The 19857-nt window shown below is 41.3% G+C and overlaps 2 protein-coding genes across 2 annotated transcripts; one reads left to right on the forward strand and one right to left on the reverse strand.

Annotated features, from left to right (window-relative positions):
- Positions 1–224: 224 nt before the first annotated feature.
- On the reverse strand, positions 225–14130 carry mapk3 (mitogen-activated protein kinase 3). Its single transcript, XM_010768005.1, has 9 exons — positions 13524–14130; positions 12058–12240; positions 10374–10563; positions 8776–8892; positions 8572–8686; positions 7831–7959; positions 6420–6529; positions 5204–5332; positions 225–2313 (listed from the first exon to the last, which is right to left on the reverse strand). Exons 1-8 carry the CDS (start codon positions 13733–13735, stop codon positions 5213–5215), a joined length of 1176 nt encoding a protein of 391 aa, XP_010766307.1. The 5' UTR covers positions 13736–14130; the 3' UTR covers positions 225–2313; positions 5204–5212.
- A 550-nt stretch (positions 14131–14680) lies between these two features.
- nudt9 (nudix (nucleoside diphosphate linked moiety X)-type motif 9) lies at positions 14681–19362 on the forward strand. Its single transcript, XM_010768006.1, has 8 exons — positions 14681–14926; positions 15790–16077; positions 16213–16302; positions 17655–17741; positions 17981–18092; positions 18224–18370; positions 18454–18538; positions 18924–19362. Exons 1-8 carry the CDS (start codon positions 14829–14831, stop codon positions 19067–19069), a joined length of 1053 nt encoding a protein of 350 aa, XP_010766308.1. The 5' UTR covers positions 14681–14828; the 3' UTR covers positions 19070–19362.
- Positions 19363–19857: the final 495 nt, after the last annotated feature.

Genomic DNA, 19857 nt, shown 5'->3' on the forward strand with positions numbered 1-19857 from the left:
AAAAAAAAAGAAAAAGGGATACAAATCACCACATGCACCAGGAAGCCTCACACCGATCCCAAAGTGCTGGCTATGGCGTCTGAGAAAAAAGAAAAACAGCCCAAAAAAAGGAAAAAATCAATGATTTTTGCTGCAAAGAGCGAGGCCGGCGAGCATCACAGACCCGCCCCGAGAAATACAGAATACAAGACGATCCAGTGCATGTGTTGGTCCATTTTGTTTTAGGGGAGGAAAGGAAGGGGGGGGGGCTTCTCTACTGGTCCCAGTGCAACAGGCAGAAAATTAGTGCAGACCGAGCTGGTGATGGCTTCACCAAGCAGCCATTAAGTACAGTCACATCCAGAACAAAGAGAGGAGGGAGCAGCCGCTGACAGGAACCATAACCACAGACAGAATACACAAGCAAAGAAGCCATCTGAGAAACGACGCAGCGTTAAAAATCACCCACATTGAAGAAGAACAGGAAGCAGGAAAACACACACACACACACACGCAAGCGAAAAGGGGAGCGAGCGTAAAACAAAATGGGCAGAGAGGGTTTTTTATACCGTACAACCACGAAGGGATGACGGCTGTAGACGCTCTGACAATCCTGGGTTTGATTGTTGTTAGTGATGTCAGGTCGTATTGGAACCGTGGGAATCTTTACCATACATCCTTAATGGCTTCAACGCGGCATTTGTCAACATGTAGTTTTTTTTTTGTTTTTTTTTTTTTTTTTTAGGAGTCTCGTTCTTGTAAAAGTTCTCATCCGATGAGCACTAACTGCAGCGACAGACTCCAGAAACACAGGCCATTTACATTCAACTCACTGATCAACTCACAATCAATGAGCCATAATCTGAAAATGCTCGTTGGAAAGCGCACTTCTCTCGACCGTTTACATGGATTTGTTTATACTCGGGCCTTCGCTGTCAGTTAGACTGTGACGGGATGGACTCCATACAGCACAGTGGGATGGAAAGGCTGATGTCTGTCAACCAGGCCCCATTTTCCAGAATACTGTACAGGAGATCAGAACGGCTTCACTGATGTTATAATAAGTAGTTAACCACTCTAAACTAAAATGAAATGCAATATGTAATACTGATCAGATATTTGATGGTTATTGTATTTGATGAAGGGAAAATGTACTATAACAGTGTCTGACATCAGTGTTCTGGTAGTATTTCTGCCATTTTGGAAGGAACGTCTTCCACTATAAAACTTACAGTCACTTAAGTCAGGTAGTTCATGATCATTAGGGGAACAAAAGTTTTTGGTAAGAGTACCATGACTTTCTGGAAAATGGGGCATAGGTACTACTGTTATCTGAATGAATAAGCGATTATATTTTATACTGTTTGATTTCTATGTATTCCAATCATGTGGCGTCTCCTGAATAGAACCATCTGAAGGGAGAGTTGAGTAATATATCAGAAAATGTGTTTATTCAAAACTACGATAGGCAACCCTTAGTTGCTCCTCGGCCAAGTTTCCTGCATATCTCTGCCACTTTGGTTAATTTAAGGAATGCATGCATTCATATGAACATCATACAGTTGTTGTTTTTTTAAGAAAAGAAAAGAAAAGCGACGACAAATAAATCTATATAAACCTGCCAACATGCCAGAAATAACATTGAATGTTTGTCTCAAAAATCAAGTGTTGAAAAAAAGAAGACTTGCAAATATAAACCCCAAAACATACAGATACGACTGATCCGAAAACACTCAAAAACAACGATGTACACACAAAATCTGCCACAAGCACACTTAAAAAAAGAAAAGAAAATAAGCTTTTTATATTTTTGTATATATACACAAACACCCGATTAGCATCCCCGTTCCTTTAGCCCTCGATTTTTTCCAGCTTGTAATTTACATGGAGCAAGACAAGAGAGTTATGGAGTCGGTTAATACAGTAGTTTATATGAGGGGGAGCGACAGATCAGCATCAGGGAGCAAGAGAGAGGGGGGGGTGGGGGGGTTACTGATGATGGGAGGGGATGAGGAGGGACGTTTGGGGTTGTGTTGCCATATTAAAATACGTCCAACGGGAAAATAAATGTGAGGTGAGAGGAGGAAGAGTCCAACATGGACAAAACTGAAACAGTATGAGTACACAGACCCTACCACCCCCAACCACAGAAATCAAAAGTTAAACTTAGCTCTCTTGCAGTAGAAATGGAAAGATAAGCAGTTAAAATGTTCATTTCTCGTTTTCTCTTTTTTTTTGTTGGTTTCTTGAAGATGCATTTTTTCTTTTTGTTTTAGCATGTCGTTTGGAGTCTTCTTGTTCCAAGCCTCTGCGTGGCTTTGTCACTCTTTAGGGCTACGGAAAAGAGAAAGAAAGAAGTGCACTTAGGCTCGATCACCGTTTCTAAACCTGCAGAAATCTACAGACAAATGTGTTTCTGTATCTGTCCAAGTGTCATGAGGGCTAGTTAGTGTCCTGAATTCACCTTTGCTTTAAAGGTCCTCTATTATACTCTTGTTCAACAGTATACTATAGGGCTCAGATATATATACAAGACATGTCTCTGAAGTGTTTGGCTGAAATACCAAACAGATCATTGCAGCATGCCATAAACCCCTTCGTTTTCAGCTGTGTTTCAAAAGTGCTGATTCTCTGTCTGTAGCTTTAATCAAATCAAATTACACTTCTTTACATACATTTAAGTTAAAATAACTGAGAGACCAGAGTTCCCGTTAGCCGGTAATTACCGGACTATGACCGGTAAAATATGCTGAAGACCGGCAAATTTAAATCTCTCCGGTCAAAATAATTTCCCCTTAACAAAATACTGCATCAGTTGCGCCACTTATGTGACAGACAGAAGAGTATGTGACAGACAAGAAGATTCAATTCTAATGTCTAACACTTAATGTGGAGAAAGAGATGTCCTGTCTGGGTTGATTGTGCGTTGATCTGTTGGTAATGCCTCGGGGTTCCGGTGGGCATGTAAATAAATGCATAATGCAGAGCTATACTTTGCGGCCTCACCCGGTTGCATAGCGACGCTTATTGTTTAGGTGTCTTTTAATAAGCAGGTAGTCATATCATTAGCTAGAACTAGCTGGATCTGATCGATATGGACATAAACGCGAGTGAAGTTTAATCTGACGGGAGAGAGAGATCAACTGCTGCTGACGAGTCGACACGCAGCTCTGCATGATCACATGCAGCGGTGAGCGGACAAAACACACACTTCAGGTTAGAATATCACACGTAGCTATTTTAATTACCTCTCAAACTACCTAAACTAGTTATATGTTTAGTTTTACTGTCGGGTCACTCATTACTGGATCCGCGAGCTGCATGATACTGACAGGCTGTCAGGAGAGGGAGAGAGCGCTCCGTTTATTATTCCTGTGTTATTGTAAGTTACTGTNTTGTGAACAGAAATAGAGCTCTCAAAGAAAACACAGGAATGATCAGAGAGTGCAACATCACTCACCTCAACCTCAGAGATATTCAGACCCTTTGAGATAATTAAGTCCAGAGTGTGCCCCTTATTGTGCTTGGGCTCCGTCACATGCTGATTTAGTCCATAGTTATCAAGAACACAAAACAGTTCTTTCCTGACTCATAAAACTAAAGTTGGGAGGGGTTGATTCGATAAGAACAGCTGCACTTTTATTTTTATTCAATCCAAGTTTCCGTTAAAAACATAAAATCGAGATTGTGCTCAGTGATAAAATCATTGATTAAAAATGTTTTTCCTGCCAAAGACCTGATATTTAATAAAGCTAGTTTAAGTTTGTTAAATACACTATCAGTAAGATTTTTGTGACAAGCTGTGGCTGATATGGAATCACTGCTAAATTTGATAAACTCACACAAACGAGCACTTCCTGTTTCTAAGCTGATTCACTGCTCTTAATCTATTACCTATCAACACAGATATCGGCAAAGCTACTGGCAGGCAGGGCTCCGGCATGTCCTGGAAAGAGTTGAGAGTGCCATACACCCTTGAGCCTGGACCCAGCACATATCAGTTAGAGTTTGTTGCGTTTTGTACACACACATCCTTATCAGGCTTCGGAGACCGCAGATGCTTTCTTGAAGGGGGGAGGTGGTTGACATAGGCACGGTGATGAAGACGGGGGAGATGGTACGCGTCTCTGCTTCAGTGATTTTGGTGGGCGTTGTTGAAGGGCGGGGCTAAAGGACATGCTGCCAGGGGGGGGAGGTGGTTGATGTCGGCACAGTGATGAAAAATGGGGGAGATGGTGCGCGTCTCTGCTTCGGTGATTTTGATGGGCGTCGTTGAGGGGCGGGGGTAAAGGACATGCTGCCAACCCTGCGTCAGAGTTCCCGTTAGCCGGTAATTACCGGACTATGACCGGTAAAATATGCTGAAGACCGGCAATTCTACATCTCTCCGGTCAAAGTGTCCGGTCAAAATAATTTCCCCTTAGCGCAATACCGCATCAGTTGCGCCACGAGTGAAGTCTAATCTGACGAGAGAGAGAGAGATCAGCTGCTGCTGACGAGTCGACACGCAGCTCTGCATAATCACATGCAGCTGTGAGCGGAACAAAACACACACTTCAGGTTAGAATATCACACGTAGATATTTTAATGACCTCTCAAACTACCGTAACTAGTTATAGATATGTTTAGTTTTAGAGTCGGGTCACTCATTACTGATCCGCGAGCTGCATGATACTGACGGGCTGTCAGGAGAGGGAGAGAGGGCTCCGTTTATTATTCCCGTGTTATTGTAAATTACTGTACACTTTTGAATAGTTAATCTACTATAATTAGTTTGTTTAATATCGAATCATATCAATTTGTTTTAAAGCTCAATAAATAACAAAGAAGACCTGTGACCGGCACTTTTCAAATTTTGTCCGGAAGATTTAAACTTTAACGGACATGTTGACCGGCGAAAAAATATTCTAACGGGAACTCTGTGAGAGACATGTTGGGAACAGTGGAGCTTTGGGTGTGTGTGAAGGAATTGATGAATGGCATTCGCTCCACTGACACCTAGTGGTCCCAAATCACAATAAAGTTTTGTCACAGCTTTAAACAAAACAGAATCAGACATGGAAAATCAAGAAAATGGCCAAACGGACATAATATAGCCTCTGGATATTCAAATAAACCGAAAAATATATTTCAAGTTTTCACTTTGCGACCTATTGCAGAAAGTTGTGTTGCTGTGACGGTGTGTGTGTGTTTTGTTGTGAGATCAGCGGGTGTTTCCACGTACCCATGTGTCTCATGTTCCCTGGTAGGTTGCCTGGAATTGAGCGGTTTCCTCGTAGATCAGTTCCTTCAGCTTCTCCTTGGGCAGATCATCCAGCTCCATGGAGAAGGTGAAGGGCTCCTCCGCCACCGGCTACACACACACACAAAGACACACACATTGTTAAAACCTTCAACTTAAGGAGAGCCATTTCTTCACAATCAAGAGTTCAAAATAAAGTCTTGGTGGGTCAATTTAGGAATTGAGCAACATGCTGACACTGTTTGAGCCTTACAAAGAACCATTTCTATTTAAAATCTTCAATCATCTTGGCTGTGTTTATACAGCATTGATTTTGGAAAGGGTGTGATTTTTTATTTCCTTTGAGGTTCAACTTCAGTTCCTACAAAAAGTAAAAACAGGATAGAGGAATACAGACTTTCAGAAATGTCTAAAATGTTTCTATTTAAACCCTTTTTTTTATTCCACCGCCATATCTGCATAAAATCATGCATTTTATTATATCAGGCGTTCAATTCAGAGTCCTAGCTTCAACATTTATTTTTACTTTATTCCACCATACTGGAGCATTTTCTCATGTTTGCACTTTGTGGCTAAGAGCTGCTATTTTCCAGGTTTATTGCTCTATTTTGTGTAAATTAATATATCGTTTTATGGCCACTTTAAAACTCTGCTAAGGACATCAGAGCAACTCCTAAAAGTGAAGTCGGGCTTTATGACTAAGGCTGCAAGTGGGGAAAGTAGAGAGGCTTTGTGCAGCCCACACTGTGGTGTAAAATAAAAACATTAAACACTTTAGAAAGTCCAATTCAATGGAAGCTGTCACTGAAAAGCAGCCACGCTGGAAAAACCAGTGAAGATCTGATTTCTACAGTAGAGTTCTAGGAACCAGCCGTGCTGACGTACACGGGGATGCGATTACATTCTTTAACCTCTCTATGGCTGAACCATGGAGCGAATTTGATACTAATTGCATTCCCAACACAGCTAAGAGGCTTCCCAGCACAAAGCACAAAAAGGCTCACAAAACAAATCTTGGCTGATTTTCGAAAACAATGACTAACAGGTTTGAATGAATGAGCCCGTCTGCCTCCAAGATCTGTGCAAAGCCTCCTTTCTCTGTAGACAGTTTCTCTATTGATCGAATAAAATGCCTTGTCCTTACAACTTGTCTTTCAGATTCTACTGGCATGGTGTGTCAAGTGATTCTGCTGCGTACCTCATCTGTGGGGTCGTAGTACTGCTCCAAGTAGGGATGAGCCAGAGCCTCCTCCACGCTGATGCGCTTCACGGGGTTAAAGGTCAGCATGCGGCCCAGCAGGTCCAGAGCTGCGTTAACATTCATCAAGAGCTTCAGTTAGTAAATGAGGTTTCTTTATTTTCCTACAGTGCTATTAATCTTGTTTCTGGACTGACACTTAAACAACTTAAAGATATGAAAGAGAAAAAACATTACAAATATTTTCTTAATGATTTACTTGTTTTTCATTCACTGTAAAGCTGGATATTTCATAGAAAATACACATTTTAATATAGAAGTTAAGTAAGAGGTACATGCATTATAACTTGTGCTGTGTTAGAGGCAAATACCCATAATAGGTTGTATTAACTTTAATATATAATAATGTTAGAAGGATTTCGCACTGCAGTATATATAAATTACCCTTTTCCTCATCCTTTTCTTGGAAGGTGTACATTTTAGGGCTGCTCGATTATGGCAAAAATCATAATCTCTATTTGGGTCGATAATTGATATCACGATTATTAAAAAACGATTATCCATTTACTCTGAAAAAATCCATTTATTTAAAAAAAAAAAAATGTGAACAGTATGTTTTTAACAGTTGATTTCCCTGAACTTTAAGTATAATTCAACTGAAAAACCAATACAAAATAAATTAAAATAAAATAAATAATTGCGTTGTTTTCGCAATCGTGCAACCAAAATCATAATTGCGATTAAAATACCGTAATTTTCGGCTATAAGGCGCATCGAATTCCACAGCAGCGGCATACCCACTCTCGGTTCCAGCTTTAGGTTTTGCCGCGCTACCTGTCTCACTCTTTTCCGGCCTCCAGCTTTTCCTGCTGGAACCCGCCGCTTAAAGGTGGGGGTCCGCGGACCGGCCATAGAGCCCATAGAGTTAAAGGTGTTGGCCGTTAGCTGTAAAAATCCATAGATTAGCCGCACCGTTATATAAGCCGCAGCGTCGAAAAATAGGGAAAAAGGCGCGGCTTATAGTCCGAAAATTACGGTACAATTAATTGAGCAGCCCTAATATAAATTACCCCTTTCCTCATCCTTTTCTTGGTAGGTGTACATTTTACAATCACATGAAGAGGCATGTAATAGATCAAATAACAGACACCACTCACATTAAAAGCCTGTTATATATATCATTCGATATATGGGATGTAGAATGGGACTTTTCTTTTGTGCCACATAAAAGCAGACAAAAACACCTTGAACAGAAAGCCTATTGAATGCCCACTAATAGAAAAAGCCTATTTGCTCCATTTGCCCCACTGATCCCTCCAAACAGTTAGTCTCTAGGGTTTTATTTCATTTGATTAAATGAGTCTTTTTTTTCTTGCCCTACATTCTGGGTTAACAAATGGTGGTGCGTTACCTTTGGAGTCGGCCTTGTAGAGAGTCTCCCAGGGGATTCTGGGTTTTGGAGGCAGGGACTGCAGGTAGTTCCTGGCCTTCATGTTGATGATGCAGTTCAGATCATCTTGAGTGGGGGATCCAAGGACGCCTGCAGAGTGTGGTGGTCGGGGGAGGGGGGAGACGGATTTTAATATGGCAACACAACCCCATTTATGTTCTTACACTTGAAGCTTCTACTGAGGTTTCCGAATGAAGCTTTGAATCTATATTTTATTACATTATCTTTCTTTTATATTAGATTCATCTGAACAAATGAGTTTTTATTAAAAACATTTTTATGAATATAACTCGTCAGTGCATGTTGCTTTGTATCTGGCAAGCAAGATAGCAAGCCATTGTTTGAACACAGCGAACATTTTGGTTTCTGAAGGCTGCACCCCAACACATATTCAAAAATATTTAGTTCGATGAAAAACATTTCAATTTTTTAAGTGATTTTATGGCAATGTTTGGATCATACGAGTCGGAAACAAACACCCAGACATAACTAAATATAATTCTACAAATAATATAATGTTATTAGTTAATTAGTACGAGGAATACAAAGTATAATACCAATAATATTAGATTAGATCTTTGCAAAAATACTGGCTTAAAACAGAATAAATATTGGCGTCGTTTTAGGATTTCGATGTCAACATTATGATAGAATGAAACTATTTGGTACAGCGAGTCTTTAGCAGCAATGACACACACTCACCCAGTATATGGTTGAGCTGGTCCAGGTAGTGTTTCCCGGGGAAGATGGGCCTGTTGGACAACATCTCAGCCAGGATGCAGCCCACTGACCAGATGTCAATGGACTTGGAGTAGCCCTGAGACACAAACACACAAACGGTGAGAACAACTCACCAAACGAGCAACCCAGTCCAACACAGATGCAGTAACTCTCACACAAACCTACCTTTGAGTTGAGCATGATTTCTGGAGCCCTGTACCAACGCGTGGCCACGTACTCGGTCAGGAAACCTGTGTGGTCGTGCTCCGGGTCGGCTATCCTCGCCAGGCCAAAGTCACAGATCTGAGGATAACAAGAAGGGTCAGAGGTCAACAACTTCATTTACTCGAGATGTGACCAACATTCAAGACTTGCAGAAACATGAAAAAGGCTGTACGTGTTTTTATTTCTAATAAATTGGCCCCAAATAAAATTGCAGGAAACGTGAGGCCAGGCACCATAACAGTACATACATGCTGTACACAATGCACAGTGGAGTAATATACATTTTGTAATTCTCCTATATGTTTACCTTTCTATAGCTGTATTCATAAAAAAGTATTTTTTTTTTATTATTAGGTTTTCATGTGCTGCTTCTATTCTGCACTTCGTCTACATGATCAACTGATCCAGGGCTTTGTGGTTAGTTGCCGATAGTTACACACGTACCCTGAAGCTATACAACACTGATAGCATCTCGTTTTAGGCTTCAAAAACACAACCACTGCAGAAACAACATTAGGAAACACTTAATATGACGTTTTTGGAGGATGTTATCAGTCCTTAGGGCTTTTAGTAACTTTTATGTACGATACATTCTGATTAGCATTTTTACTTAATTTCCCAGAAGGCACTTTAGTGTACTTTGAAGTTGTGCAATAGCAGGTTGCCAGCGCCATGTCTCTCACTCATTAAACAGGCTCCAGCTGTATTAAGTCAAATGAAATGCATTATATGGACAATAAATGGCATGCATTTAGATTGTTTTAGATACTCATTAATACCCTTCAGAAGAATTTTACATGTGGCTTCTTAACTGCAAAGATAAGAAACACAAAGACTTAAGCTCAAAGGGGAATCAGAAGAGCATACTGTGTGCCCTAAGGGGAATATCTTTACAGTGTTGCAATCCAAGTGCAGTAATTTAATATTTAGTAGGTGAAGGGCCATGGCAAGCAAGGAAGGGCTCGGGTCAATCCAGCACCCATATCCAACATTCCTGAGATTCCCTTTCAATCTTGTTGAGCCCTGCAACTTGCGCCTGGTACCAATGTTTACATAAACACAATGAAGCTTGTGTAAATCATTTCAGCCGACTGAAAACAAGACAAATGCACCGTGTGAGTGTGAAAATATCCTCTTTAGAGCTTTTGTCTCAAAATATGAAGTATAATGTAGCAGTTACCACATGCTAACTTTAGAAGGGGGATTTTTAACACCTATACTAAATATACAACATGCAAATGGAGAATTTCCACTTGTTGGACCATGACCTGCACCATATGAGGACTACGGTTCTACTGAAATAATGCTAGTTGCTAGTTGATTTAAACATTTTGTTAACCGAGTGGTCATTGGAGTTATGATCAAATGCAACAATACAAACTGATTCAAACAATCCACGAGTGCAATTTCGCAGTCTTTAGTTGTGTGTCTATCACATGGGAACTCTTTTGTAGTCATTCTGAAGAGGCCATTGGAGGAAGTGCAGTTCTTATCTCTTAGCTTTGAGTTTTATCACTTGTGTACATAAACAAAAAAAAGATATTTGTGCGTGTGCGTACCTTGAGGTCGCAGGTGGTGTTGATGAGCAGGTTGGAGGGCTTGAGGTCACGGTGCAGCACGTTGGCAGAGTGGATGTACTTGAGGCCTCGCAGGATCTGGTAGAGGAAATAGCAGACGTGGTCGTTGCTCAGCCTCTGAGTCTTCAGCAGCTTGTACAGGTCCGTCTCCATCAGAGTCTGAACGATGTAGCTGGGAGGCGCCGTCAAGGAGCACATCAACAACCCACAGAGTTAAAGGACACCGCGAGAGACATAAAGACTGCTCTGAGAGGGATTTAAGGGCCCTTAATTATTTAGCAACATGTATAAAATCAAACCAAGATTTGCTGACACATACTTATATTTCCCTGTTAAAACAAACAGTAGGTTGGACTTTCAGCTTATGTAATGTTTTCTAGACTTATATATATCTTACATGTAGTCAGGTTGGCCTAATAGGGGCAATTTTTGTGGTGCAATTTGTTTATTTTCTTGTCCAGATATTTACTCTGGCATCACTATCAATCCAAATATATCCATTCCTTGGTTTATGACCAAATCCTAAGAAAACAGACATCAGTAAGTAGCCTTTTTATATTTTTAACCGTAGAACATGTTTGTTTTTTGCATCAACTGTGGTTCCAACCATTCTCATTGTACGCACTGCAATTTAAATATTATTAATACTAACACCAATTCCCTTTAAACAATTGTATTATCATTTATTGAAAAATGTAGCTTGTCCAGCCAGTTTGGTCTTTCTCCTGTTAAAGGTTCCACTAAACTTCCATTTTGGAGCTCTACCCTAAACTGGAGCAATGGTAATCAGATAAATAACTTTTTGTTTGGCAATGTAGCAGCCACATTTCTTTTCTAATTCTCCTGCGCACTTCAAATATACAAAGCAAAACTGTTGCAATATAATTACTCTTCAAATGGTCACTGTACACTCTCGTTTTACAGGTTCTTGAATGCATCATGACTAGATATTACATTTAATACAAAGTTATAGGTACACTTCTGCATGAAGGACTAAAACTGATAATACAAATTGGTTGAGTTGGGTATATTTACATTATCAAAAATATTGCCAACAATTTTCCGACTTAAAGTAGTGAATTTTAATGAATGAAACGATCCGTCGCATGCCGATGGAGATCCTTTAAGCAAGTTTCAGCCTTGTCGTTTGACATTGACTTTTTGTCAGATTTTGATATACTTCTAAACTATAGCTAAAAAAGATGAAGCATTTAAGTCATTGATTTGTGGATCTTAAGTAATCAGAGAAGGAGTAAAAAAGCTGATCTGAGCTTAGCAGTGAGCCCGTTCCTGTGTTCACCGAGAAAACAATTCACAATTGTAAAAATGGTTTGTTTTGGAGAGGAGGCAACCAATAGAGATCATTCAGTTCTCGGTAACAACACTAATAATCCTAACCTGGGGAAGCTGGCTACAATAGTGGTTAAGGAGACAACTCCCATGATCCCACGCTATTTCACGATGCCACAATACTCTGTCTTTTGTTATTTTCACTTAATTGAGGGACCTCTTGTGTCAACTGTCAAAGGCTAATGATGGAACACAATTTTATTTATTTATTTTAAACTAGTTCAATCCTATATAGAAGTTTGATTTGATTTAAGCTTGGACAATAAGTGAGAAATGCATGAGCAGAGCCTTTTTCCTGGAAAGCATGAAAGGATACACATCCCTCATGTTGTCGAGTACCCGTGCCCTGAGAATGTCGTTGATGCCGATGATATTCTCATGGTGGAAACGCAGCAGGATCTTGATTTCCCTCAGTGTACGCTGGCAGTACGTCTGGTGCTCAAACGGGCTGATCTTCTTGATGGCTACGCGCGAGCTTGTCACGCTGTCCATAGCAGAGCTGGAGGGTGGATGTGGAAAGAGGCACACAACAAGTCTCATGTTACACACTGTACACTCCACAATGACGTTATCAGAAACTGGGCTAATGCCGAGCTCCAAAAGGGCGTTGCAGACGGTCTCCATTGCCAAGATGACACGTCTTTTTGATATGAAATGAAGTGCTGTAGGTGTATTTCTGAGTGTAGGAGCAGTGTCAGTGTGGTGTAGGTGTGGAGTAGATGGAGGCTGAGAACAGCTGTGAGTGATGCATTTCTGGGACTCTTGAATTCACTTTGTGGGGGAAAAAAACCTCCAAGCTAGGTTTTAAACACTCAACAGGAACAACAGTTACATCACATCTTCTCTATTGGTTAAAGTGTCTTTTCTTATTGCACAACACACACTGCATAAACTGAGCAAGTTCACACACACTACTAAAGGCTAAAATAATGTTGTAAAAATCAAGAGGGAATTTATATACACATGGTAATGTGTAACAAAATATATGGACATGTTGTTTATGATAAGCTATAGTTAGTTTGTGTTCACTGTAACAACTAGTGGGTGATGATGACAATGTTTACAAATACTGCATCAGTGGAACCACATGCCCAGGATGACAGTAAGAAAATAACACTGGTGAAAATGACAGTGATCTACACGGGGTGTGTTGTTGGCCTGGCTCTCACTCGAACATCCTCTCTCCACTGACACGCATTGCTGTCACATCTGATCCTGTTCACAGATCAGCCTCGACTGCGATGACTTGGCACCAATGTCAAGTGCAACAAGGGTTGCTTAACATGTCCACACAAGGCTATAGATCACCTACAACGATAAACACGAGGCCTCGCTACAATTGACAAATCCCACTCGCATCCTCTGCAGCAGATTTACTGCAAGCTTCAGGTTTCAGATTAATGTGGCTGTTCTGGATGGATGAGATGACAATAGCGATAACTATGTCAAACGTGCGTGCAAATGCAGTCTGCAAAACATTTCTCAGCGCAAACCAAACTACGTCCTGCGCAATCACTCCCAATCTTGTTTCCTGTAAAGCTCATAGCCACGCCTGTAGCTAGTCAGCTAACTTGCTAACCATAACATCAGATTCAACAATGTCTGAATGTCGGGCAGCAGCATCGCACACAAACATCGACGCTGCACAGTGACTGGGTGCCGCTTGTTGAATGTAGACGCTGGGGTTAGCTGGCTAACAGTATGTGCTAACAAACAGCTTAGGTTAGCTAGCACTTTTTTTTATTAAGACTGTACGGTGGCCCAACGGAAAAGACAACTCACCAGACCATCCCGTAAGCCCCCTCCCCGATGTAAGACAGGTTCGTGTAGCGGGGGCCCACATCGAATAGCTGGCCCTTCACGGACTCGGACGGGGCCTTGATTCCCACAACAGGAGCCGCTGCTCCGTCCTGCGCCACCGAGCCAGCCGCCCCGGCAGCGCTGTTGGAGCCTGCGGCCGCTGGGGCCGCTGCGGTGCTGCCTGAATCCGCCATTCTTCCTCTCCAAACCTATCCGGCTCTGTCACTGTGCTTCACCGAGGCTCTGCTGCTGCTCTGCGCGGTGTTAACGTTTGTCCGGGGCCTTTAAACGGGAGGATTGTTTGATTGACGGAGCAAAGCGACTCGATCAGGGCCCTCTCTACTACCGGAGTGTAAATGGATTTCGTGCGCGAGCCCGGATTTGGTTTTAGCACCGTGCGTAAAATGCTCGTGCCAAACTACGGTAATACAGGTGCGTTAGATATGGTTGCGAGGTTGACTTGTGTGGGCGGAGTCGCGTTTATTAGCTTGAGGCTCCGCCCGTGTAGCTCCTTTGTGGCAGTGAAACAAGCGCAGTCTGCAAAATAAACATGCAGCAGCAGCCACGAGTGGGCGTGCCGAAATATGTTGCATGCTGCCTGTTGTGACAAGAATAAAACACTTTATGATCGAATGTTTATTGTATCGGTTCTTTTGTGTCAATCCACCTTCATAGACCATCCATTAAGAGTATCTAACAATCTTTTTTGTTTGCATTTTCAAGGAATTCCCTGCATATCACAGGATACGATTGTTATAGTTGCCTGTACATGAACATATATTTATTTTATTGCCTTTCGTTCAAGACATATTCATTACAATATATAAGAAAATATGGTGTTATCATTGTAGATGTCTTCTTAATGGCTAGGTTTGTATATTATCTTTTCCAAATGATTGAGATTCCCGAATCATAAAACAAATATTTAAATATTTTGCATATTGTTATCTTAGTGCTTAGATTTGTCAAAAATTGGTGACCATTTCGATATTATTATCTTTCAACCTAATACACAAATTCACAAAGATATGCATTCGTTTTTTTATTAATTATTTACAAATCAGGTGCACATACATTTCAATCATCTATTTTATTTTTTACCCTTGTTTATTTGTTAGATAATAAATACTTGACACTTATCACCATGGAAACGAGTGCGACTGCCGTAGCCGCTCCTCTTTGCTGACGTCACCGCGTCGGGTGGTGCACTTCCTGGTTGGTTACTTGGTGCTTCATGCATGTTGTACTCTAGTTGATTTAAGAATATCGATTTATTTTCTTCGAGGAATGATACATTCCCTCCGGCGACGTGACTGGATCGGTCGGATTCGTCTAGCACTCACTCTGTTCGGACTCCCGTACACCGTCTGCACCCCCGGAGCTAGGTACAGTAACGTTAGTTGTAAAGACTCAACTAGAAGCTGCGAGAATTTGACATTACAGGACAGTTTTAGAATTTTAGAGAGCACTGTTATCAAGAGTATGCTGCACTACCTATTTATGTCCTTGCTCAATCCCAGGTCACATCATCGAAGTATGAACTATGCTTTATATAAACGTTGCTAACAAACAAGATGTATTTCCATTTCATATAACTTAAGTAAATGTTATGTCAAAAAATAAGGAACAAAATGTACAACTAAACCATCAATACTTAGGAAAAATGTGTTAATCAAACTATAAAAGTAGCTCTCATCCTAAAGATAATTATAATCTCAATTTAACTTTTACCTGGCTGAAAAGAAGATCTATATTATAGAATAGAATAGAATTGGGAGGGATGAAACCCTCTGTAATGGTCACACATGCAGAGCACACAGCACACACAGTGAAATGTGTTCTCTGCTTTTAACCCATCCTAGTGCCAGGAGTCTAGTACTAGGAGCAGTGGGCAGCTATTGTACAGTGCCCGGGGAGCAATGGGAGTGGGGGGGCGATGTCCGGTGCCTTGCTCAAGTGCACCACAGCAGGTCAGAAGGTGAACTGGGACCTCTCCAAGTAGAAGTCCACACTCCATATTTTAAGTCTGGTCGGGGACTTGAACCGGCAACCCTAAGGCTCACAGTCCAAGCCCCTACTGACTGCCGGATAACACCCTGTTGCCATGATAGGATTTAGCACTTAAGGGTTTCCATTGTTTGCCAGGAGCACAATAAGTGCATGTGTGTACTGGTATCAAGCTGCTTCAGGGAAGTCAAAGTGAGGTTATTGCTAAAAGGTTTTCTGTCTCATGTTTCATCCCCTGCAGGCCTGCCATCTCTTGCTCGTATTCTCACAATTTCAGGACCAGTCAGACATTGGGACCAATAAGTACAAGTTTCTGTAACCTTTACACGACTGGTGTCCAGACAATGCCGTCTTCATCAGCGCCCCACTTCAAGTCCAGATGCCCCCAGTATCCAGGGTCCAAAATCAACCGCTTCCTCGTGCCTGATGACAAGGTGGGCTGGAGTCAGAACTGGCCGCAGTATAAACCCCTCAGCTACACCGACCCTTTAGTGGAAAAGAAGCCAGTATGGGCCGATCCTGAGATTGGGTGAGCAATACATTTCAATTAATGTTACATAAATTGGCTGTTTTGAGGCATTCTGACTGTAAACATGCTGTTTGTTTTCAAAGATCAGCTGGAGTTATTCATGCCTGTTTTTATGACATTTCCTTGTTTCTGCAGCTCTTTCTCTCCTAAGTTCAACACTGTGGACGGTGCTGTGGACAGGACAAGCTTCGAGGGCAGCTACAAAATGGAAAAGCAAAAGCCACTGTAAGTTATACCAAGAGAAATAGTTTTGTTGGATTGGTTTAGCTTGAAAACAGGTACTTCAAAGTCACATAGGCATATGGTGCTTTCCAGGCCTTGAAGGATAGAGAGTAGAATCTAAAAGAAAGTCACAGTAAAATAATTAGTTGTGAATCAGAATCAGAATACCTTTATTAGTCCCACGGAGGGGACATTTACATTGTTACAGCAGAAAAAAGCCAAAGACAGCTTAATGTTACTAAGTTTATTTGTCATATCATTTATATCTAAGGCTAATATGTTTGCAAGGACTCAGACTGCAAGGAATCTGGGTGTGACCCTAGATAACAACCTGTCCTTCACCGCAAACATCGCTGCTACAACCCGCTGCTGCAGATACACTCTTTACAACATCACTCCTCCTGACCCAGAAAGCGACGCAGCTTCTGGTCCAGGCTCTCGTCATCTCACGCCTAGACTACTGCAACTCCCTCCTGGCTGGTCTACCTGCATGTGCCATCCGACCTCTGCAGCTCATCCAGAATGCAGCGGCTCGTCTGGTCTTCAACCTTCCTAAAATGTTCCCACACCACGCCGCGCCTCCGCTCCCTTCACTGACTTCCAGTAACTGCTAGAATCCACTTCAAGACACTGGTACTTGCGTACCATGCTGTGAATGGATCTGGCCCTTCCTACATCCAGGACATGGTTAAACCGTACACCCCAGCACGTGCACTACGCTCTGCATCAGCCAAACAGCTCGCTGCACCCGCACTGCGAGGGGGACCCAAGTTCCCATCAGCAAAAACACGTGGGTTTGCTATCCTGGCTCCAAAATGGTGGAATGAGCTCCCCATTGACATCAGGACAGCAGAAAGCTTACACATCTTCCGACGCAGACTAAAAACTCATCTCTTTCAACTCCACTTCGAGCAATACAATGACTAACAGAGCACTTATCTTATCTAAAGCCAGTTGAGTAGCACTTGAAATGTTTTGGCTCTATGAAACCTGATGTACTTATATGATTCTGTTTTCTTCAAGTTTATATCTTCTTGGTCGAACGCACTTATTGTAAGTCGCTTTGGATAAAAGCTAAATGCAATGTAATGTCATGTAATGTAATGTAATGAAGGATAGCTGCACAGAGCCCTTTCACATTTCATTAGCCGTTTCATTAATTGTTAATGTCAAGACATCGATTAAGCTTTTATAGTAATGGACAGATGTATGGATGAGCTCGTTTTCTAAAAGTAATGTTTTTAATTGTACGGCCTACAACAATGCTGTGTGCTCTCGTTACTAAAGAGGTTTTTGTGTTTGTCAAATATTTTTATATTGGCTTATAAATGAATGATCTCATTTTATTCTTGTAGAAATCCCCGTGGACGCACAGGGGTGACAGGCAGAGGATTGCTGGGACGATGGGGACCCAATCATGCTGCAGATCCCATTGTCACAAGGTAACTTTGTCTTTTCTTTGCATATTGATATTACCCTGATACTTATAACACAGCTCAGTACTCAATTTAGTAACATAAATACCTCACTACCAACAGCCAAGCAATTTAAGGTTCTTCACAAACACGATATCACTAGAACCTTTCTGTCTTCTTATAAAAAAAGAGTTGCTCATTTCCCAGGAAACAAAGCCATTTCTTTCATATTTTAAGATTTAAAATCATCATTTTTTGTTTGTAAGATGGAAAGTAGATGCCAAAGGAGGAAAGACACTTCACTCAGTGTCAAAGCGGCCTGTCCTGCAGTTTGTGTCCATCAAGAGGAAAGACTGTGGGGAGTGGGCCGTTCCTGGGGTTAGTGGCTTTATATTTCTCCCTCTTCCAAAAAGTTAAAAGCCAAGACATTGATGGTGTTGAGTGGTTTAGGGGGTATACGTTGTCACTGTCTTGTGACTTGGCTTTGTATTTGTATGTTTTTTTTGTAGGGGATGGTAGACGCCGGGGAGCAGGTCTCTATCACGCTGCAGAGAGAGTTCTCAGAAGAAGCTTTGAACTCATTGGTCATCACACCATCAGAGAAAGCAAAAATCAGTGATCGCATCTCCAAACTCTTCAAATCACCAGGGTTTCAGGTCAGGAAAAGCCTCCCACTCTCTCTCTCTCTATTAGTTGTTTTCTGCCACCTTTTAGTCAACAGTTTATTTTTTGTCTACAGGTTTATAAAGGCTATGTAGATGATCCTAGAAACACTGACAACGCTTGGATGGAGACAGTTGCTGTTAACTTCCATGATGACTCAGGTATAAATATTACGAAACATTTTTTTTTTAAATTGCTATAATATTTTATTTAAAAATGCAAATGATGGATTATCTTAACTTCGACTACTAATTGCATACTTAACGTTCCCTAAGTTAAATACAGACATTGGATATAGCCAGGTTCTTGTTAACATAGGGAATTAGTATTACTCAATTTTTTTAAATACCCTTGGAGGTTATCTAGGAGAAATCTATTGACGCAAATAGACAAAGAGTAATAAAAAGACACTTAAATGTGGAATTTGAATGTTTTTGCCTTTAGTTTCTCGTCTTAATTATCTAAACGCTGTTCTTGAGATATTTTCTCTCTGGTGGCAACAAACAGGTTTTTTTTAGGGCCATGACATCTTTGTTGTTACCGTAGGCAACAGTGTCAGCGAGCTGCCGCTGCAAGCTGGTGATGACGCAGGAGAAGTCCAGTGGGTTGATGTTGACTCGTCCTTCCCGCTCTACGCAAGTCATTCCCATTTCCTGGAGCTGGTTGCCAAAGAGAGGAAAGCTCACTGGTAACCAAGGACGACGGACTCTACTCTGACACCACGATGAAGGAAACATGAAGAGCTGCTCTCTGTGTGCTGAGGATGCATGGCATCTAACATTATGCAAGTCTTACCTCACTAACTTAAACATAATAATCATATTTGTAAAAGCCAAAAACGTTATATGCATCTCTAGTTTGACATTCATATGTATGCCCACTAATGAATGATACATTGTGACTGCAGAATCTATTAAATGAATGAAACAAACAGGTTAAAGGGGCCCTATTATGCTATTTTTCAGGTTTCATATTTGTATTTTGTGCCTGCACTGTGACATGTTTACGTGCTTTAATGTTCAAAAAGCTCTTTATTTTTTTCATACTGCCTGTGCTGCAGCACCTCTTTTCACCCTCTGTCGGACACCAGAGCCCAGTCTGCTCTGATTGGTTAGCTTACCGGCTCTGTTGTGATTGGTCAACCACTTAGAGAGGTCCCTCCCCTTAGCCTATCACGTACAATGTGTGTTATAGTCTAATAAGAGAGAAAAGCTCAGCCCATGTTAGTTATGTTGTTTGACTTTTATTCCTGAAAAGAAGACAATTGAGTTTCATTTTTAAACATTCACGTAATTGTTTGGAAGAAGCTTTACATGAGACTGTAAAATGCAAGATGCTGCTGAGTGGCAAACCAGATTATTTCTACTGGCACTAATTATGCTGATGTGTTCAATGCTAGAAAGGATCACATTAGCCCAATGTGATCATGTAAGAACAAACACAAAGAGCTGCTGAACATAACACATACTACATTAATTTA

The sequence above is a fragment of the Notothenia coriiceps genome, unplaced genomic scaffold, assembly GCF_000735185.1.
Source record: "Notothenia coriiceps isolate Sejong01 unplaced genomic scaffold, NC01 NC01_scaffold00004988, whole genome shotgun sequence".
Taxonomy (NCBI): Eukaryota; Metazoa; Chordata; class Actinopteri; order Perciformes; family Nototheniidae; genus Notothenia; species Notothenia coriiceps.